The sequence below is a fragment of the Engystomops pustulosus genome, chromosome 4 (assembly GCF_040894005.1).
Source record: "Engystomops pustulosus chromosome 4, aEngPut4.maternal, whole genome shotgun sequence".
In the NCBI taxonomy this organism is placed as follows: domain Eukaryota; kingdom Metazoa; phylum Chordata; class Amphibia; order Anura; family Leptodactylidae; genus Engystomops; species Engystomops pustulosus.
The window spans coordinates 4928049-4950622 of record NC_092414.1 but is presented as its reverse complement, the minus strand read 5'-3'; the positions used below and the strand labels follow the sequence as shown (position 1 = coordinate 4950622).

Genomic DNA, 22574 nt, shown 5'->3' with positions numbered 1-22574 from the left:
AGTCACAGCCCCGCCCCCTGCCTGTATATCCTGTGTGAGAGGTAGTCACTGCCCCGCCCCCTGCCTGTATATCCTGTGTGATGGTAGTCACAGCCCCGCCCCCTGCCTGTATATCCTGTGTGATTGTAGTCACAGCCCTGCCCCCTGCCTGTATATCCTGTGTGAGAGGTAGTCACAGCCCCGCCCCCTGCCTGTATATCCTGTGTGAGAGGTAGTCACAGCCCCGCCCCCTGCCTGTATATCCTGTGTGAGAGGTAGTCACAGCCCTGCCCCCTGCCTGTATATCCTGTGTGATTGTAGTCACAGCCCTGCCCCCTGCCTGTATATCCTGTGTGAGAGGTAGTCACAGCCCCGCCCCCTGCCTGTATATCCTGTGTGATGGTAGTCACAGCCCCGCCCCCTGCCTGTATATCCTGTGTGAGAGGGAGTCACAGCCCCGCCCCCTGCCTGTATATCCTGTGTGAGAGGTAGTCACAGCCCCGCCCGCTGCCTGTATATCCGGTGTGAGAGGTAGTCACAGCCCCGCCCCCTGCCTGTATATCCTGTGTGATGGTAGTCACAGCCCCGCCCCCTGCCTGTATATCCTGTGTGAGAGGTAGTCACAGCCCCGCCCCCTGCCTGTATATCCGGTGTGAGAGGTAGTCACAGCCCCGCCCCCTGCCTGTATATCCTGTGTGATGGTAGTCACAGCCCCGCCCCCTGCCTGTATATCCTGTGTGATGGTAGTCACAGCCCCGCCCCCTGCCTGTATATCCTGTGTGATGGTAGTCACAGCCCCGCCCCCTGCCTGTATATCCTGTGTGAGAGGTAGTCACCGCCCCGCCCCCTGCCTGTATATCCTGTGTGATGGTAGTCACAGCCCCGCCCCCTGCCTGTATATCCTGTGTGATTGTAGTCACAGCCCTGCCCCCTGCCTGTATATCCTGTGTGAGAGGTAGTCACAGCCCCGCCCCCTGCCTGTATATCCTGTGTGAGAGGTAGTCACAGCCCCGCCCCCTGCCTGTATATCCTGTGTGAGAGGGAGTCACAGCCCCGCCCCCTGCCTGTATATCCTGTGTGAGAGGTAGTCACAGCCCCGCCCCCTCTGTTCTCTCTTGCAGGCAGTTACTTTGCACGTGATGCCTCTTATTCTCACCGTTATTGTGGTGGGGGCTCCCGGGATCACACCATGTTTGTGGCTCGGGTGCTGGTGGGAGATTACACCCGGGGGTCTTCCTCGTACCTGCGGCCGCCCTCTAAGTCGTCGTCCACCTTCTATGACAGCTGTGTGGACAGCGAGAGTCACCCGTCCATATTCGTCATCTTCGAGAAGCATCAGATCTACCCGGAATATCTGATCAGGTACGGGGAGCGGCCGGACGACCTCTCACACCTAAGCTCCGCCCTCCGCAGGAAGTTTATGTGATGTCATTGCTCCGACTGGCACCTCCCACCTCATGAGAACTCTGTAGTTCTGAAACCTCTCAATAAAGTTAGTTTTATTCTTCACTATCAATCTACTTGCACAGCTGAGGGTCCGGTGCAATGTATCCTAACGCTGACCAGGTCCGACCTGCACAGCTGAGGCTCCAGCGCAATGTATCCTAACGCTGACCAGGTCCTACCTGCACAGCTGAGGCTCCGGCGCAATGTATCCTAACCCTGACCAGGTCCGACCTGCACAGCTGAGGCTCCGGCGCAATGTATCCTAACCCTGACCAGGTCCGACCTGCACAGCTGAGGCTCCGGCGCAATGTATCCTAACCCTGACCAGGTCCTACCTGCACAGCTGAGGCTCCAGCGCAATGTATCCTAACGCTGACCAGGTCCTACCTGCACAGCTGAGGGATCGCCTATCACACTAGTGACCCGTCCTCCAGCAGGGGGCACTGTACACAACATACTGACTAATCACTTTCTTGTAGCTTTTTACATGTTACTAATAAAGTTTGTTCTATTTTGCAGTCTGATTGCAGCTTGAGGGGAGGGGGGACTGAGGAGTTCTGGAATTTTACTGATATATAACAAGCAACAACAAACGTATTTCCAAAAATATATTTCTGTGATAACAGAGGACAATAGCGGGAGCCCCTGCACCTGTCCAATAGTCCAGAATCATCCGCTGCGAGGTGGGGACAGGGATTAGGGGTCACATGTTCTGTTATTAAAGGGGCGGCTCCTGTAGAGAGTTTTGTTACAATTGTAACAAACCTTCAGAAGCAAAATTAAATCTAAAAATCTAATTAAGAATCTGCAGATTCACTGCTGGATATTCCCGGGGTCCGTCCAATGATTATAGGAGAGACAGATACAGAATCACTTGTATGGGACAGCGCCTCCTGCAGGGGGCACTAGCGAGCGACCACTCTGACGTACACCCCGTCCTTGGGTCTCAAGGTGGAAACTGCGGTGACTTGGAGTGGAATCTGCAAGACAAAAACACAGTGTAATACCCCTCCCTACCACTAGAGGTCACCACTGCTGCTGAGGGTCTGTCTCTGTGTAATACTCCTCCCTACCACTAGGGGTCACCACTGCTGCTGAGGGTCTGTCTCTGTGTAATACCCCTCCCTACCACTAGAGGTCACCACTGCTGCTGAGGGTCTGTCTCTGTGTAATACTCCTCCCTACCACTAGGGGTCACCACTGCTGCTGAGGGTCTGTCTCTGTGTAATACCCCTCCCTACCACTAGAGGTCACCACTGCTGCTGAGGGTCTGTCTCTGTGTAATACCCCTCCCTACCACTAGAGGTCACCACTGCTGCTGAGGGTCTGTCTCTGTGTAATACCCCTCCCTACCACTAGAGGTCACCACTGCTGCTGAGGGTCTGTCTCTGTGTAATACTCCTCCCTACCACTAGAGGTCACCACTGCTGCTGAGGGTCTGTCTCTGTGTAATACCCCTCCCTACCACTAGAGGTCACCACTGCTGCTGAGGGTCTGTCTCTGTGTAATACCCCTCCCTACCACTAGAGGTCACCACTGCTGCTGAGGGTCTGTCTCTGTGTAATACCCCTCCCTACCACTAGGGGTCACCACTGCTGCTGAGGGTCTGTCTCTGTGTAATACCCCTCCCTACCACTAGGGGTCACCACTGCTGCTGAGGGTCTGTCTCTGTGTAATACTCCTCCCTACCACTAGAGTTCACCACTGCTGCTGAGGGTCTGTCTCTGTGTAATACCCCTCCCTACCACTAGAGGTCACCGCTGCTGCTGAGGGTCTGTCTCTGTGTAATACCCCTCCCTACCACTAGAGGTCACCACTGCTGCTGAGGGTCTGTCTCTGTGTAATACCCCTCCCTACCACTAGGGGTCACCACTGCTGCTGAGGGTCTGTCTCTGTGTAATACCCCTCCCTACCACTAGAGGTCACCACTGCTGCTGAGGGTCTGTCTCTGTGTAATACTCCTCCCTACCACTAGAGGTCACCACTGCTGATGAGGGTCTGTCTCTGTGTAATACCCCTCCCTACCACTAGAGGTCACCACTGCTGCTGAGGGTCTGTCTCTGTGTAATACCCCTCCCTACCACTAGGGGTCACCACTGCTGCTGAGGGTCTGTCTCTGTGTAATACCCCTCCCTACCACTAGGGGTCACCACTGCTGCTGAGGGTCTGTCTCTGTGTAATACCCCTCCCTACCACTAGGGGTCACCACTGCTGCTGAGGGTCTGTCTCTGTGTAATACCCCTCCCTACCACTAGGGGTCACCACAGCTGCTGAGGGTCTGTCTCTGTGTAATACCCCTCCCGGCCACTAGAGGTCACCACTGCTGCTGAGGGTCTGTCTCTGTGTAATAACCCTCCCTACCACTAGAGGTCACCACTGCTGCTGAGGGTCTGTCTCTGTGTAATACCCCTCCCGACCACTAGGGGTCACCACTGCTGCTGAGGGTCTGTCTCTGTGTAATACCCCTCCCGACCACTAGGGGTCACCACTGCTGCTGAGGGTCTGTCTCTGTGTAATACCCCTCCCTACCACTAGAGGTCACCACTGCTGCTGAGGGTCTGTCTCTGTGTAATACCCCTCCCTACCACTAGAGGTCACCACTGCTGCTGAGGATCTGTCTCTGTGTAATACCCCTCCCTACCACTAGGGGGCACCACTGCTGCTGAGGGTCTGTCTCTGTGTAATACCCCTCCCTACCACTAGAGGTCACCACTGCTGCTGAGGGTCTGTCTCTGTGTAATACTCCTCCCTACCACTAGGGGGCACCACTGCTGCTGAGGGTCTGTCTCTGTGTAATACCCCTCCCTACCACTAGAGGTCACCACTGCTGCTGAGGGTCTGTCTCTGTGTAATACTCCTCCCTACCAATAGAGTTCACCACTGCTGCTGAGGGTCTGTCTCTGTGTAATACCCCTCCCTACCACTAGAGGTCACCACTGCTGCTGAGGGTCTGTCTCTGTGTAATACCCCTCCCTACCACTAGAGGTCACCGCTGCTGCTGAGGGTCTGTCTCTGTGTAATACCCCTCCCTACCACTAGGGGGCACCACTGCTGCTGAGGGTCTGTCTCTGTGTAATACTCCTCCCTACCACTAGGGGGCACCACTGCTGCTGAGGGTCTGTCTCTGTGTAATACCCCTCCCTACCACTAGAGGTCACCACTGCTGCTGAGGGTCTGTCTCTGTGTAATACTCCTCCCTACCACTAGGGGTCACCACTGCTGCTGAGGGTCTGTCTCTGTGTAATACTCCTCCCTACCACTAGGGGTCACCACTGCTGCTGAGGGTCTGTCTCTGTGTAATACCCCTCCCTACCACTAGAGGTCACCACTGCTGCTGAGGGTCTGTCTCTGTGTAATACCCCTCCCTACCACTAGAGGTCACCACTGCTGCTGAGGGTCTGTCTCTGTGTAATACTCCTCCCTACCACTAGAGGTCACCACTGCTGCTGAGGGTCTGTCTCTGTGTAATACCCCTCCCGACCACTAGGGGTCACCACTGCTGCTGAGGGTCTGTCTCTGTGTAATACCCCTCCCTACCACTAGGGGTCACCACTGCTGCTGAGGGTCTGTCTCTGTGTAATACTCCTCCCTACCACTAGGGGTCACCACTGCTGCTGAGGGTCTGTCTCTGTGTAATACCCCTCCCTACCACTAGAGGTCACCACTGCTGCTGAGGGTCTGTCTCTGTGTAATACCCCTCCCTACCACTAGAGGTCACCACTGCTGCTGAGGGTCTGTCTCTGTGTAATACCCCTCCCTACCACTAGGGGTCACCACTGCTGCTGAGGGTCTGTCTCTGTGTAATACCCCTCCCTACCACTAGAGGTCACCACTGCTGCTGAGGGTCTGTCTCTGTGTAATACCCCTCCCTACCACTAGGGGTCACCACTGCTGCTGAGGGTCTGTCTCTGTGTAATACCCCTCCCTACCACTAGGGGTCACCACTGCTGCTGAGGGTCTGTCTCTGTGTAATACCCCTCCCTACCACTAGGGGTCACCACTGCTGCTGAGGGTCTGTCTCTGTGTAATACCCCTCCCTACCACTAGGGGTCACCGCTGCTGCTGAGGGTCTGTCTCTGTGTAATACCCCTCCCTACCACTAGGGGGCACCACTGCTGCTGAGGGTCTGTCTCTGTGTAATACTCCTCCCTACCACTAGAGGTCACCACTGCTGCTGAGGGTCTGTCTCTGTGTAATACCCCTCCCTACCACTAGAGGTCACCACTGCTGCTGAGGGTCTGTCTCTGTGTAATACCCCTCCCGACCACTAGGGGTCACCACTGCTGCTGAGGGTCTGTCTCTGTGTAATACTCCTCCCTACCACTAGAGGTCACCACTGCTGCTGAGGGTCTGTCTCTGTGTAATACCCCTCCCTACCACTAGGGGTCACCACTGCTGCTGAGGGTCTGTCTCTGTGTAATACCCCTCCCTACCACTAGGGGTCACCACTGCTGCTGAGGGTCTGTCTCTGTGTAATACCCCTCCCTACCACTAGGGGTCACCGCTGCTGCTGAGGGTCTGTCTCTGTGTAATACCCCTCCCTACCACTAGGGGGCACCGCTGCTGATGGATTGGACATGGGCATTTCCTCCCTCACCTGAGTCTTGGGACAAATCTCGAAGCGGAATTTCTGGAGGATCCGGAGGAGGGTGATCTTAGATTCCAGGATGGCGAGTCTCATCCCGATGCAGCTCCGGGGCCCCGCCCCAAAGGGCAGGAAGAGGAAGGGGTGTCGCCTCTGCTTCTCCTCAGCCGTGAACCTGTGGGAGGATCCTGATTAATGGCGCCCCCTGGTGTAACACATGAGACGCTGGGCTACGACCACCTGCGCTACGACCACCTGCTCTACCTCTCCGGCCTGAAGGTCTCTGGCTCCGCCCAGTATTGGGGGTCATTCTGCATACACCCCACAGGAATCTCCAGGACGGTCCCGGCCGGGATCTTACGCCCCATCACGGTGCAGTCAGCGGCCGCCTCCCGGGCGAACCTACAGGCCAATGAGAAGCGGTTATTCTATGGACCCACCCACCACACTTGTGATTGGAGCACAGGACTGTGATGTCACTCACCTGAAGGCGGGCGGGTACATGCGCAGGGACTCGGAGACCACCATGTCCATGTAGGGCAGATCATGCACCGTGTTATAGTCCGCAACGTCCTACAAAGCAGACACAGACATGAGACTCCGCCCACTACAGGGATCAGACACTGAGCCCCTCCCACACTTCAGGCTCCGCCCTCACTCACGTGGCTTTCAGAGAACTTGTCCACCTCCCTCAGCAGCTTCTCCTGGCACTGGGGGTGGGTGGCCAGCAGGTAGGTGGTGAAGGACAGGAGGCTGCAGGTGGTCTCGTACCCAGCGATGAGGAAGATGAAGGCCTGGCCCAGGATCTCCTCCTCACTCAGCGTCTTGGTGGTCTTCTTACTAGGCTCCTCCCTCATGGTGCCCACCACATCCGCCTGGTGCACAATATCAAAGTGATCCACAGAGACATCAGCGGTGGCCGTCCGGGCGTCCAGCATGAGCTGCAGGAAGTCCCGCCTCCGCTGCGGGAGAAGGGGAGGAACCGAGGAGGTAACAATAGTGGATGAGAAGAGACACTCACCAGAAGACTCAGCAGCTGCACAGTTCTCTCTATCCCCTCCCTACAGTCACAGCGGCACAATCCTCTCTATCACCTCCCTACAGTCACAGCTGCACAGTTCTCTCTATCCCCTCCCTACAGTCACAGCTGCACAGTCCTCTCTATCCCCTCCCTACAGTCACAGCTGCACAGTCCTCTCTATCCCCTCCCTACAGTCACAGCTGCACAGTCCTCTCTATCCCCTCCCTACAGTCACAGCTGCACAGTCCTCTCTATCCCCTCCCTACAGTCACAGCTGCACAGTCCTCTCTATCCCCTCCCTACAGTCACAGCTGCACAGTCCTCTCTATCCTCTCCCTACAGTCACAGCTGCACAATCCTCTCTATCCTCTCCCTACAGTCACAGCTGCACAGTCCTCTCTATCCCCTCCCTACAGTCACAGCTGCACAGTTCTCTCTATCCCGTTCCTACAGTCACAGCTGCACAGTCCTCTCTATCCCGTTCCTACAGTCACAGCTGCACAGTCCTCTCTATCCCGTTCCTACAGTCACAGCTGCACAGTCCTCTCTATCCCGTTCCTACAGTCACAGCTGCACAGTCCTCTCTATCCCGTTCCTACAGTCACAGCTGCACAGTCCTCTCTATCCCGTTCCTACAGTCACAGCTGCACAGTCCTCTCTATCCCGTTCCTACAGTCACAGCTGCACAGTCCTCTCTATCCCGTTCCTACAGTCACAGCTGCACAGTCCTCTCTATCCCGTTCCTACAGTCACAGCTGCACAGTCCTCTCTATCCCGTTCCTACAGTCACAGCTGCACAGTCCTCTCCATCCCCTTCCTACAGTCACAGCTGCACAGTCCTCTCTATCCCGTTCCTACAGACACAGCTGCACAGTCCTCTCCATCCCCTTCCTACAGTCACAGCTGCACAGTCCTCTCTATCCCGTTCCTACAGTCACAGCTGCACAGTCCTCTCTATGCCCTTCCTACAGTCACAGCTGCACAGTCCTCTCTATCCCGTTCCTACAGACACAGCTGCACAGTCCTCTCCATCCCCTTCCTACAGTCACAGCTGCACAGTCCTCTCTATCCCGTTCCTACAGTCACAGCTGCACAGTCCTCTCTATGCCCTTCCTACAGTCACAGCTGCACAGTCCTCTCTATCCCGTTCCTACAGTCACAGCTGCACAGTCCTCTCTATCCCGTTCCTACAGTCACAGCTGCACAGTCCTCTCTATCCCGTTCCTACAGTCACAGCTGCACAGTCCTCTCTATCCCGTTCCTACAGTCACAGCTGCACAGTCCTCTCTATCCCGTTCCTACAGTCACAGCTGCACAGTCCTCTCTATCCCGTTCCTACAGTCACAGCTGCACAGTCCTCTCTATCCCGTTCCTACAGTCACAGCTGCACAGTCCTCTCTATCCCGTTCCTACAGTCACAGCTGCACAGTCCTCTCCATCCCCTTCCTACAGTCACAGCTGCACAGTCCTCTCTATCCCGTTCCTACAGACACAGCTGCACAGTCCTCTCCATCCCCTTCCTACAGTCACAGCTGCACAGTCCTCTCTATCCCCTTTCTACAGCCATTGCTGCACAGTCCTCTCTCTTCTCTCCCTACAGTCACAGCTGCACAGTCCTCTCTATCCCCTCCCTACAGTCACAGCTGCACAGTCCTCTCTATCCCCTCCCTACAGTCACAGCTGCACAGCCCGCTCTTTCCACTTCCTATAGTCACAGCTGCACAGTCCTCTCTATCCTCTTCCTATAGTCACAGCTGCACAGTCCTCTCTATCCTCCTACAGTCACAGCTGTACAGTCCTCTCTATGCCCTCCCTACAGTCACAGCTGCACAGTCCTCTCTATCCCGTTCCTACAGTCACAGCTGCAGTCCTCTCTATCCCGTTCCTACAGTCACAGCTGCACAGTCCTCTCTATCCCCTTCCTACAGTCACAGCTGCACAGTCCTCTCTATCCCCTTCCTACAGTCACAGCTGCACAGTCCTCTCTATCCCCTACCTACATTGACAGCTGCACAGTCCTCTCTATCCCCTTTCTACAGCCATTGCTGCACAGTCCTCTCTCTTCTCTCCCTACAGTCACAGCTGCACAGTCCTCTCTATGCCCTCCCTACAGTCACAGCTGCACAGTCCTCTCTATCCCGTTCCTACAGTCACAGCTGCAGTCCTCTCTATCCCGTTCCTACAGTCACAGCTGCACAGTCCTCTCTATCCCCTTCCTACAGTCACAGCTGCACAGTCCTCTCTATCCCGTTCCTACAGTCACAGCTGCACAGTCCTCTCTATCCCCTACCTACATTGACAGCTGCACAGTCCTCTCTATCCCCTTTCTACAGCCATTGCTGCACAGTCCTCTCTATCCCCTCCCTACAGTCACAGCTGCACAGTCCTCTCTATCCTCTTCCTATAGTCACAGCTGCACAGTCCTCTCTACCCCTTCCTACAGTCACAGCTGCACAGTCCTCTCTATCCCATCCCTACAGTCACAGCTGCCCAGTCCTCTTTATCCAATCTCTACAGTCACAGCTGCACAGTTCTCTCTATCCCCTCCCTACAGTCACAGCTGCACAGTTCTCTCTATCCCCTCCATACAGTCAGAGCTGCACAGTTCTCTCTATCCCCTCCATACAGTCAGAGCTGCACAGGCCTATCTATCCCCTCCCTACAGTCACAGCTGCACAGTCCTCTCTATCCCCTCCCTAGTCACAGCTGCACAGTCCTCTCTATCCCCTCCCTACGGTCACAGCTGCACAGTCCTCTCTATCCCCTCCCTACAGTCACAGCTGCACAGCTCTCTCTATCCCCTTCCTACAGTCACAGCTGCACAGTCCACTCTATCCCCTTCCTACAGTCACAGCTGCACAGTCCTCTCTATCCCCCCCTACAGTCACAGCTGCAGAGTTCTCTCTATCCCCTTCCTACAGTCACAGCTGCACAGTTCTCTCTATCCCTTCCTACAGTCACAGCTGCACAGTCCTCTCTATCCCCTCCCTACAGTGACAGCTGCACAGTCCTCTCTATCCCCTCCCTTATGCTGCAGACCTGACTACTTTAGACCACCTCTAGCTCTGCCTCTGTACCTCATTTGCTGGCTGCTGGTCTCGGAGGGTAATCATTTCCTTGATCGTATTCCGAAAGAAGTCGTTTATCCGGTCGCGGTTCTTGTTGGGGAGTCGTCGGGCGATGGGGATCATGATGGAGGGAAAAGCCACTGGTGAGAGGAGACCCGGGGGAAGAAGGGAAATTTCATGTTCAATCCTTACGAATATTAAGTAGCTCCCATGAATATTTATAAGCCCAATAATGAATATCCTGTCCAATAAACCAATTCTGATTGGATGAGAGGCATCACTACCCATAATCTTAACCCTTACATGACAGCAGGATGAGCGGCTTGAATGGGGTAAAGAGTTCTAGAAACTTCTTGCTGTTCTGTACCAGCGGATGATCCGGATCTTTCTGGGAATCCACTTTGGTGCCGAAGGCGACGCTGGCGACGATGTCCATGGTGTAACAGGCGTAACATCTGGGGGAAGCGGGAGACATGAGCGAGCGGGACCCAAGCTGCTGCTCTCTGTTATCGGCCACCAGTTTCTGCTGTTACCTCTGAACGTTGCAGGCTTCTTCGGAGTTGGCGACCTTCTGCAGATTAGCGAGCAGCACATCGCACCCCTGGTTTATAAGAGGACACATCTACCGGAGAGAAGGGGAAGTGGGCGGAGCCGTGACTACCTCTGGCTTACAGCTGACACCAGAGGACAACAGCTGGCGGCCATCTTTACCTCTTTCATGCGGGCGGCGCTGAAGGACGGGGTGAGGACGCTGCGCACGCGCTTCCACTGCTCGTCGCGCAGGCACAGAAGGCTGTCACTCATCGGCTTCGTCACCAGCTTCAGCTTCTGCAGGGATCGGAACAAGGATTAGATACAACTGTAGCGAACCCTCAGCTGTGAGCAGGACGCACTCACCATCCGGTTAGGAAAGTTGGAGAAGTCCTTCTGAAGAACCTGCTTAACGGCCTCCGGGTCGGAGAGAAGAACCGTCGGACGCCGCCCCATGTAATACCTGCAGGGAGTCATATGGGCGGAGTCAGCTGCAGAGCATGCTGGGTGATGTAGTGTCTCCTCCAATGCCAGCAGGGGGAAACACTGCACGCACTGGTAGAACACAAAATTATGACAGCAGCTTTGAGTGTGACTAGAGAAGAAGCTACAAGTGGAGGGAAGGGCTCACCCCGAGATCGGTCCGTACGTCCTGAGGATCTGATTGGCTCCTTCCCAGAATCCCTTGCAAAGGAAAGTACAATTTACAGTCACAGCGAGAAGTGAAAGAAGTCAGGAAGAGACTACAACTCCCAGCATCTCACCTTCTGGAAGAGCAGGACATTCCCGATGAAAGGCACCGGCCGAGGATGTCGTATCCCCATCCGCTGCAACTGCGAGAAGGCGGAGACCGAATACCTGCAGGGGGAGGAGCCATTATTCATCATAGGAGGAGAAGTAGTCACAGCCCCGCCCCCTGCTTATAATGTAATAAATGAGACGCTTACCAGTAGAGTAACCCCAGTAATCCGGCGATGAGGGCGAAGGTCACCCCAGCCTCCTGCAGCCATGACCCCTCCATCATCTCTGTGATCCTGCGAGGAGAAGAACAAGAGAAATACTTATCTATCAGGAAACTCCGACCACAGGAGGAGCACCGGAAACCACCACAACCGGGAGAGCCCAGCACTACTCCCCTCATCATCCACACAGCAGGAGAAGTAGTACCAGGCAGTATTATAGTAGTTATATTCCTGTACATAGGGGGCAGTATTATAGTAGTTATATTCCTGTACATAGGGGGCAGTATTATAGTAGTTATATTTCTGTACATAGGGGGCAGTATTATAGTAGTTATATTCCTGTACATAGGGGGCGGTATTATAGTAGTTATATTCTTGTACATAGTGGGCAGTATTATAGTAGTTATATTCCTGTACATAGGGGGCAGTATTATAGTAGTTATATTCCTGTACATAGGGGGCAGTATTATAGTAGTTATATTCCTGTACATAGGGGGCAGTATTATAGTAGTTATATCCCTGTACATAGGGGGCAGTATTATAGTAGTTATATTCTTGTACATAGGGGGCAGTATTATAGTAGTTATATTCCTGTACATAGGGGGCAGTATTATAGTAGTTATATTTCTGTACATAGGGGGCAGTATTATAGTAGTTATATTCCTGTACATAGGGGGCGGTATTATAGTAGTTATATTCTTGTACATAGTGGGCAGTATTATAGTAGTTATATTCCTGTACATAGGGGGCAGTATTATAGTAGTTATATTCCTGTACATAGGGGGCAGTATTATAGTAGTTATATTCCTGTACATAGGGGGCAGTATTATAGTAGTTATATTCCTGTACATAGGGGGCAGTATTATAGTAGTTATATTCTTGTACATAGGGGGCAGTATTATAGTAGTTATATTCCTGTACATAGGGGGCAGTATTATAGTAGTTATATTCTTGTACATAGGGGGCAGTATTATAGTAGTTATATTCCTGTACATAGGGGGCAGTATTATAGTAGTTATATTCCTGTACATAGGGGGCAGTATTATAGTAGTTATATTCCTGTACATAGGGGGCAGTATTATAGTAGTTATATTCCTGTACATAGGGGGCAGTATTATAGTAGTTATATTCCTGTACATAGGGGGCAGTATTATAGTAGTTATATTCCTGTACATAGGGAGCAGTATTATAGTAGTTATATTCCTGTACATAGGGGGCAGTATTATAGTAGTTATATTCCTGTACATAGGGGGCAGTATTATAGTAGTTATATTCCTGTACATAGGGGGCAGTATTATAGTAGTTATATTCCTGTACATAGGGGGTAGTATTATAGTAGTTATATTCCTGTACATAGAGGGCAGTATTATAGTAGTTATATTCTTGTACATAGGGGGCAGTATTATAGTAGTTATATTCCTGTACATAGGGGGCAGTATTATAGTAGTTATATCCTTGTACATAGGGGGGCAGTATTATAGTAGTTATATTCCTGTACATAGGGGGCAGTATTATAGTAGTTATATTCCAGTACATAGGGGGCAGTATTATAGTAGTTATATTCCTGTACATAGGGGGCAGTATTATAGTAGTTATATCCTTGTACATAGGGGGCAGTATTATAGTAGTTATATTCCTGTACATAGGGGGCAGTATTATAGTAGTTATATTCCTGTACATAGGGGGCAGTATTATAGTAGTTATATTCTTGTACATAGGGGGCAGTATTATAGTAGTTATATTCCTGTACATAGGGGGCAGTATTATAGTAGTTATATTCTTGTACATAGGGGGCAGTATTATAGTAGTTATATTCTTGTACATAGGGGGCAGTATTATAGTAGTTATATTCCTGTACATAGGGGGCAGTATTATAGTAGTTATATTCTTGTACATAGGGGGCAGTATTATAGTAGTTATATTCCTGTATATAGGAGGCAGTATTATAGTAGTTATATTCCTGTACATAGGGAGCAGTATTATAGTAGTTATATTCCTGTACATAGGGGCAGTATTATAGTAGTTATATTCCTGTACATAGGGGACAGTATTATAGTAGTTATATTCCTGTACATAGGGAGCAGTATTATAGTAGTTATGTTCCTGTACATAGGAGGCAGTATTATAGTAGTTATATTCCTGTACATAGGGGGCAGTATTATAGTAGTTATATTCTTGTACATAGGGGGCAGTATTATAGTAGTTATATTCCTGTACATAGGGGGCAGTATTATAGTAGTTATATTCCTGTACATAGGGGGCAGTATTATAGTAGTTATATTCCTGTACATAGGGGGCAGTATTATAGTAGTTATATTCTTGTACATAGGGGCAGTATTATAGTAGTTATATCCCTGTACATAGGGGGCAGTATTATAGTAGTTATATTCCTGTACATAGGGGGTAGTATTATAGTAGTTATATTCTTGTACATAGGGGGTAGTATTATAGTAGTTATATTCCTGTACATAGGGGGCAGTATTATAGTAGTTATATTCTTGTACATAGGGGGCAGTATTATAGTAGTTATATTCCTGTACATAGGGGTAGTATTATAGTAGTTATATTCCTGTACATAGGGGGCAGTATTATAGTAGTTATATTCCTGTACATAGGGGGCAGTATTATAGTAGTTATATTCCTGTACATAGGGGGCATTATTATAGTAGTTATATTCCTGTACATAGGGGGCAGTATTATAGTAGTTATATTCCTGTACATAGGGGGCAGTATTATAGTAGTTATATTCCTGTACATAGGGGGCAGTATTATAGTAGTTATATTCCTGTACATAGGGGGCAGTATTATAGTAGTTATATTCCTGTACATAGGGGGCAGTATTATACTAGTTATATTCCTGTACATAGGGGGCAGTATTATAGTAGCTATATTCCTGTACACAGGGGGCAGTATTATAGTAGTTATATTCCTGTACATAGGGGGCAGTATTATAGTAGTTATATTCCTGTACATAGGGGGCAGTATTATAGTAGTTATATCCCTGTACACAGGGGGCAGTATTATAGTAGTTATATTCCTGTACATAGGGGGCAGTATTATAGTAGTTATATTCGTGTACATAGGGGGCAGTATTATAGTAGTTATATTCCTGTACATAGGGGGCAGTATTATAGTATTATAGTAGTTATATCCCTGTACATAGGGGGCAGTATTATAGTAGTTATATTCCTGTACATAGGGGGCAGTATTATAGTAGTTATATCCCTGTACATAGGGGGCAGTATTATAGTAGTTATATTCCTGTACATAGGGGGCAGTATTATAGTAGTTATATCCCTGTACATAGGGGGCAGTATTATAGTAGTTATATTCCTGTACATAGGGGGCAGTATTATAGTATTTATATTCCTGTACATAGGGGGCAGTATTATAGTAGTTATATTCCTGTACATAGGGGGCAGTATTATAGTAGTTATATTCTTGTACATAGGGGGCAGTATTATAGTAGTTATATCCTTGTACATAGGGGGCAGTATTATAGTAGTTATATCCCCGTACATAGGGGGCAGTATTATAGTAGTTATATTCTTGTACATAGGGGGCAGTATTATAGTAGTTATATTCCTGTACATAGGGGGGCAGTATTATAGTAGTTATATTCTTGTACATAGGAGGCAGTATTATTGTAGTTAAATTCCTGTACATAGGGGGCAGTATTATAGTAGTTATATTCCTGTACATAGGGGGCAGTATTATAGTAGTTATATTCCTGTACATAGGGGGCAGTATTATAGTAGTTATATTCCTGTACATAGGGGGCAGTATTATAGTAGTTATATTCTTGTACATAGGGGGCAGTATTATAGTAGTTATATTCCTGTACATAGGGGGCAGTATTATAGTAGTTATATTCTTGTACATAGGGGGCAGTATTATAGTAGTTATATTCCTGTACATAGGGGGCAGTATTATAGTAGTTATATTCTTGTACATAGGGGGCAGTATTATAGTAGTTATATTCTTGTACATAGGGGGCAGTATTATAGTAGTTATATTCTTGTACATAGGAGGCAGTATTATTGTAGTTAAATTCCTGTACATAGGGGGCAGTATTATAGTAGTTATATTCCTGTACATAGGGGGCAGTATTATAGTAGTTATATTCCTGTACATAGGGGGCAGTATTATAGTAGTTATATTCCTGTACATAGGGGGCAGTATTATAGTAGTTATATTCTTGTACATAGGGGGCAGTATTATAGTAGTTATATTCTTGTACATAGGAGGCAGTATTATTGTAGTTAAATTCCTGTACATAGGGGGCAGTATTATAGTAGTTATATTCCTGTACATAGGGGGCAGTATTATAGTAGTTATATTCCTGTACATAGGGGGCAGTATTATAGTAGTTATATTCCTGTACATAGGGGGCAGTATTATAGTAGTTATATTCCTGTACATAGGGGGCAGTATTATAGTAGTTATATTCTTGTACATAGGGGGCAGTATTATAGTAGTTATATTCCTGTACATAGGGGGCAGTATTATAGTAGTTATATTCCTGTACATAGGGGGCAGTATTATAGTAGTTATATTCCTGTACATAGGGAGCAGTATTATAGTAGTTATATTCCTGTACATAGGGGGCAGTATTATAGTAGTTATATTCTTGTACATAGGGGGCAGTATTATAGTAGTTATATTCTTGTACATAGGGGGCGGTATTATAGTAGTTATATTCCTGTACATAGGGGGCAGTATTATAGTAGATATACCCTTGTACTTGTAGCTGTTGGATTCCTGTACATAGGGGGCAGTATTATAGTAGTTATATTCTTGTACATAGGGGGCAGTATTATAGTAGTTATATTCTTGTACATAGGGGGCAGTATTATAGTAGTTATATTCCTGTACATAGGGGGCAGTATTATAGTAGTTATATTCTTGTACATAGGGGGCAGTATTATAGTAGTTATATTCCTGTACATAGGGGGCAGTATTATAGTAGTTATATTCCTGTACATAGGGGCAGTATTATAGTAATTATATTCTTGTACATAGGGGGCAGTATTATAGTAGTTATATTCCTGTACATAGGGGCAGTATTATAGTAGTTATATTCTTGTACATAGGTGCAGTATTATAGTAGTTATATTCCTGTATATAGGGGGCAGTATTATAGTAGTTATATTCCTGTACATAGGGGGCAGTATTATAGTAGTTATATTCTTGTACATAGGGGGCAGTATTATAGTAGTTATATTCCTGTACATAGGGGGCAGTATTATAGTAGTTATATTCCTGTACATAGGGGGCAGTATTATAGTAGTTATATTCTTGTACATATGAGGCAGTATTATAGTAGTTATATCCCTGTACATAGGGGGCAGTATTATAGTAGTTATATTCTTGTACACAGGGGGCAGTATTATAGTAGTTATATTCTTGTACATAGGGGGCAGTATTATAGTAGTTATATTCCTGTACATAGGGGGCAGTATTATAGTAGTTATATTCCTGTACATAGGGGGCAGTATTATAGTAGTTATATTCCTGTACATAAGGGGCAGGAATATAGTAGTTATATTCTTGTACATAGGGGGCAGTATTATAGTAGTTATATTCCTGTACATAGGGGGCAGTATTATAGTAGTTATATTCCTGTACATAGGGGGCAGTATTATAGTAGTTATATTCCTGTACATAGGAGGCAGTATTATAGTAGTTATATTCTTGTACATAGGGGGCAGTATTATAGTAGTTATATTCTTGTACATAGGGGGCAGTATTATAGTAGTTATATTCCTGTACATAGGGAGCAGTATTACAGTAGTTATATTCCTGTACATAGGGGGCAGTATTATAGTAGTTTTATTCTTGTACATAGGGGGCAGTATTATAGTAGTTATATTCTTGTACATAGGGGGCAGTATTATAGTAGTTTTATTCTTGTACATAGGGGGCAGTATTATAGTAGTTATATTCTTGTACATAGGGGGCAGTATTATAGTAGTTATATTCCTGTACATAGGGGGCAGTATTATAGTAGTTATATTCCTGTACATAGGGGGCAGTATTATAGTAGTTATATTCTTGTACATAGGGGGCAGTATTATAGTAGTTATATTCCTGTACATAGGGGGCAGTATTATAGTAGTTATATTCCTGTACATAGGGGGCAGTATTATAGTAGCTATATTCCTGTACATAGGGGGCAGTATTATAGTAGTTATATTCTTGTACATAGGGGGCAGTATTATAGTAGTTATATTCTTGTACATAGGAGGCAGTATTATAGTAGTTATATTCTTGTACATAGGGGGCAGTATTATAGTAGTTATATTCCTGTACACAGGGGGCAGTATTATAGTAGTTATATCCCTGTACATAGGGGGCAGTATTATAGTAGTTATATTCCTGTACATAGGGGCAGTATTATAGTAGTTATATTCCTGTACATAGGGGGCAGTATTATAGTAGTTATATTCCTGTACATAGGGGGCAGTATTATAGTAGTTATATTCCTGTACATAGGGGGCAGTATTATAGCAGTTATATTCCTGTACATAGGGGACAGTATTATAGTAGTTATATTCCTGTACATAGGGGGCAGTATTATAGTAGTTATATTCCTGTACATAGGGGGCAGTATTATAGTAGCTATATTCCTGTACATAGGGGGCAGTATTATAGTAGTTATATTCTTGTACATAGGGGGCAGTATTATAGTAGTTATATTCTTGTACATAGGAGGCAGTATTATAGTAGTTATATTCTTGTACATAGGGGGCAGTATTATAGTAGTTATATTCCTGTACACAGGGGGCAGTATTATAGTAGTTATATCCCTGTACATAGGGGGCAGTATTATAGTAGTTATATTCCTGTACATAGGGGCAGTATTATAGTAGTTATATTCCTGTACATAGGGGGCAGTATTATAGTAGTTATATTCCTGTACATAGGGGGCAGTATTATAGTAGTTATATTCCTGTACATAGGGGGCAGTATTATAGCAGTTATATTCCTGTACATAGGGGACAGTATTATAGTAGATATTACTTGTACTTGTAGCTGTTGGATTCCTGTGTAGGTGACATGTATGTAGCGTGTCTCCGCGTGTCTGGTCTTGCGGTGTACAATGTGTCGGTAGATAATACCGCTGTTATGTTATTTTGCTGTTTTGTATCACTGGTTCCTTTGTCTTGTAGATGCTGCGAGTGTCTAGACTGATACATTGTAACAAACCCTTCAGCCGTGAGAAGCAGAAATGTTTGGAGCTCAGAGGTCCTGTCCTTCACCTCCCGGTCTGGGGGTCTTTTTTGGGGTCCTCTGTGGTTAGTAATAAGTGGGACGTTATCTGGGGGTCCGCACTGTGCAGACAGGACGGGACCCTCTTATCTGTGGAGAATGTGGGGAATGTGACCCTGAGGGACGCGACGTGCGAGGAGGAGGAGGAGGAGGGATGAGCCCAGAGCCCTCTGTGACACTGGGGGAGCCACAGCAGCACAGAGGATGTCAGGCCGCTGATAGAGTGTGAGATACAGCGCGGCGCCACCAGCAGGACACAACGCCACGAAATGTGCACAGCGCCTGATATTAACCCATCGCCTCCCGCCTCCTATTAACCCTTTACCTACCAGATTTCATAAACCCTTAATTCCCCAGCAGCTATTAACCCTTAGTCTCCTGACTCTTCTTAACCCTTAGTCTCCTGACTCTTCTTAACCCTTAGTCTCCCGCCTGCTGTGCACTTCTGTCTCCCTGATCCCTTTAACCCTTTGTCACCCATTATTACTTGTAGAACTAGAGAAAACAATAACGAATTAGTAAATAATTAATATTCACAGCAAATCCCCGCAAATATGAAGCCACCTGTGAGCCCGACTACAGACCCGACGACCTCCTGCACGCAGCCCCTGCGCTCCCCCGGCCGCAGCCCCTCAGCCCGCACTTACCTGTCACTGCCCGGACAGAGAGCGCAGCGCTGCACTGCACCATCTCACCACCAGGGGGAGCCCGAGCACCGTGACTGCGGCCGCCGGGACATGTAGTTCTGTGGGCGGGTCACGAAGCCGGAAGTGAGCGGCAGAAAACTACAACTCCCAGTTTCCCTTGCGGGTGGCGGAGGAGGGCGGAAGTGGGAGCGAGGCCTCCTGGGATTTGTAGTCTATACATAGATGTACACTGTGTGGAGAAAGAGGGTTATGAGGAGGGGGCTGCGCGCCTGACACGACCCCCTCCTGAGTTATATCGTCACGTGATATAATCCACTGATTTAGTGCCGTCCTGTTACTCAGATTCTCCAGACACTAGGAATGGCGGCCATATTGGTTGTCACACAGCCCATATCAGCGAATCACAGTGCAGCTTCTATTCCGTACTCCGCCTCTGAATGTAGTCACCTGCGCTGTGATTGGCTGCTGAGGGCCTTAAAGGGGATGTCTACCCGTGTGTCCCTGTGATGTATCACCGCGTCCAGTGTCACAGCTGCTCCTCCGCCGCCTTTTGTTCAATAATAATAATAATTTCTTTATTTATATAGCGCACACAGATACCACAGCGCGCACAGGACTTGTCACATTGGTCCCTGTCCCCAATGGGGCTTACAATCTATTCAACCTACCAGTAGTGTGGGAGCAAACCGGAGGACCGGGAGGAAACCCAGGTAAACACGGAGAGAACATACAAACTCTTTGCAGATGTTGACCCTGAGACTTGAACCCAGGACCCCAGCGCTGCAAGGCTGTACTGCTAACCACTGAGCCACCGTGCTGCAAGGCTGTACTGCTAACCACTGAGCCACCGTGCTGCAAGGCTGTCCTGCTAACCACTGAGCCACCGTGCTGCAAGGCTGTACAGCTAACCACTGAGCCACCGTGCTGCAAGGCTGTAGTGCTAACCACTGAGCCACCGTGCTGCAAGGCTGTACTGCTAACCACTGAGCCACCGTGCTGCAAGGCTGTTCTGCTAACCACTGAGCCACCGTGCTGCAAGGCTGTAGTGCTAACCACTGAGCCACCGTGCAGCAAGGCTGTCCTGCTAACCACTGAGCCACCGTGCTGCAAGGCTGTAGTGCTAACCACTGAGCCACCGTGCTGCAAGGCTGTTCTGCTAACCACTGAGCCACCATGCTGCATGACTGCAATGCTAACCACTGAGCCACCGTGCTGCAAGGCTGTAGTGCTAACCACTGAGCCACCATGCTGCATGACTGCAATGCTAACGACTGAGCCACCGTGCTGCAAGGCTGTCCTGCTAACGACTGAGCCACTGTGCTGCAAGGCTGTACTGCTAACGACTGAGCCACCGTGCTGCAAGGCTGTAGTGATAACCACTGAGCCACCGTGCTGCAAGGCTGTAGTGCTAACCACTGAGCCACCGTGCTGCAAGGCTGTACTGCTAACCACTGAGCCACCGTGCTGCAAGGCTGTACTACTAACGACTGAGCCACCGTGCTGCAAGGCTGTAATGCTAACAACTGAGCCACCGTGCTGCAAGGCTGTACTGCTCACGACTGAGCCACCGTGCTGCAAAGCTGTAGTGCTAACCACTGAGCCACCGTGCTGCAAGGCTGTAGTGATAACCACTGAGCCACCGTGCTGCAAGGCTGTAGTGATAACCACTGAGCCACCGTGCTGCAAGGCTGTAGTGATAACCACTGAGCCACCGTGCTGCAAGGCTGTAGTGATAACCACTGAGCCACCGTGCTGCAAGGCTGTTCTGCTAACCACTGAGCCACCGTGCTGCAAGGCTGTACTGCTAACCACTGAGCCACCGTGCTGCAAGGCTGTAGTGCTAATGACTGAGCCACCGTGCTGCAAGGCTGTAATGCTAACGACTGAGCCACCGTGCTGCAAGGCTGTAATGCTAACGACTGAGCCACCGTGCTGCAAGGCTGTATTGCTCACCACTGAGCCACCGTGCTGCAAAGCTGTAGTGCTAACCACTGAGCCACCGTGCTGCAAGGCTGTAGTGATAACCACTGAGCCACCGTGCTGCAAGGCTGTAGTGATAACCACTGAGCCACCATGCTGCAAGGCTGTAGTGATAACCACTGAGCCACTGTACTGCACGGCTGTAATGCTAACAACTGAGCCACTGAGATGCCTCCATATTGTGGTCCCCATCTTTAATTTTGGGGCTGATGAGGATTTTGTGATATTACATGGCGGTACATATTCATCTTTACAGATGTTATCACATAATCTGCTCCACATTATATAAAACATCTCTGTATAACACGATAAATGACACTACAGGATACACGGCGCGTGACGCGGGGGGGACCTCTGCTGTCCGGTGATTCCGGGGGAATGCTAATGCGGCCGCAGTGCTCAGCTCCACCAGCAGAGGGCGCCCTCGCCTAGGAGACATGGCGTCTGTAGCAGGGGTGTTACTCACACCCCTCTCTGTGGGCACCATCACCCCAGCACAGGGGCACCCGACAGGACCCACAGACTCTTCCTGTCGTCTCTACCATCTCACTGGTATTTTAACCCTTTAATCAACAAGAACGTGTCTCACAGGGTGCTCCCTAAGTGGCCAAGAACATATGAGATACGTCCTGGATTCTGGGGGCCGTAACTCTGGATCCCTGGCACCTAGAATACAGGAGGAGTGAGAAGGTGTGGACAGGGCGGCATTATCCCTGCTGGACCCCCGAGATGCTTCCTGTACAGGAGACCCTGGAGAGAAGACACAACGAGGGGCGGAATCTGCCCTCCTGCTCTCCACTGCATTGGTGTCATCAGGAGGCTGTGGCAGAACTGTTAGCAATAGGTTACTGCTTATATCAGCACTTTGCAATAAATAAGTGGGTTATTGTGTTGAGTATTGTCCTCACACTGCTGTGCTCTGTGCCCTCTGCAGCCAGCATTAGGTATTGTCCCTGTAGAAGTGTCCAATCATACCTCACACTGCTGTGCTCTCTGCAGCCAGTGTTATGTATTGTCCATGGAGAGATGTGTAATCAGACCTCACACTGCTGTGCCCTGTGCTCTCTGCAGCCAGTGTTATGT

General features: G+C 49.0%; 2 protein-coding genes across 2 annotated transcripts in view; one reads left to right on the top strand and one right to left on the bottom strand.

Moving 5' to 3' along the window:
* The window catches only part of LOC140125923 (protein mono-ADP-ribosyltransferase PARP12-like), a 41970-nt gene extending 40027 nt beyond the window's left edge, over positions 1 to 1943 (top strand). The window contains 1 exon segment of the mRNA XM_072144848.1: positions 1101 to 1943. Coding sequence (XP_072000949.1) covers positions 1101 to 1405 — 305 coding nt within the window. The 3' untranslated portion in view covers positions 1406 to 1943.
* Positions 1944 to 1997: 54 nt separating this feature from the next.
* TBXAS1 (thromboxane A synthase 1) lies at positions 1998 to 19651 on the bottom strand. The gene is made up of 14 exons (XM_072144849.1): positions 19512 to 19651; positions 11578 to 11664; positions 11395 to 11488; positions 11262 to 11314; positions 10997 to 11093; positions 10811 to 10927; positions 10633 to 10721; positions 10403 to 10554; positions 10109 to 10239; positions 6673 to 6972; positions 6495 to 6583; positions 6275 to 6412; positions 6023 to 6185; positions 1998 to 2405 (listed from the first exon to the last, which is right to left on the bottom strand). The coding sequence occupies exons 2-14, from the start codon at positions 11652 to 11654 to the stop codon at positions 2331 to 2333; spliced, it is 1575 nt and encodes a 524-aa protein (XP_072000950.1). The 5' UTR covers positions 11655 to 11664; positions 19512 to 19651; the 3' UTR covers positions 1998 to 2330.
* Between the last annotated feature and the right edge of the window lie 2923 nt (positions 19652 to 22574).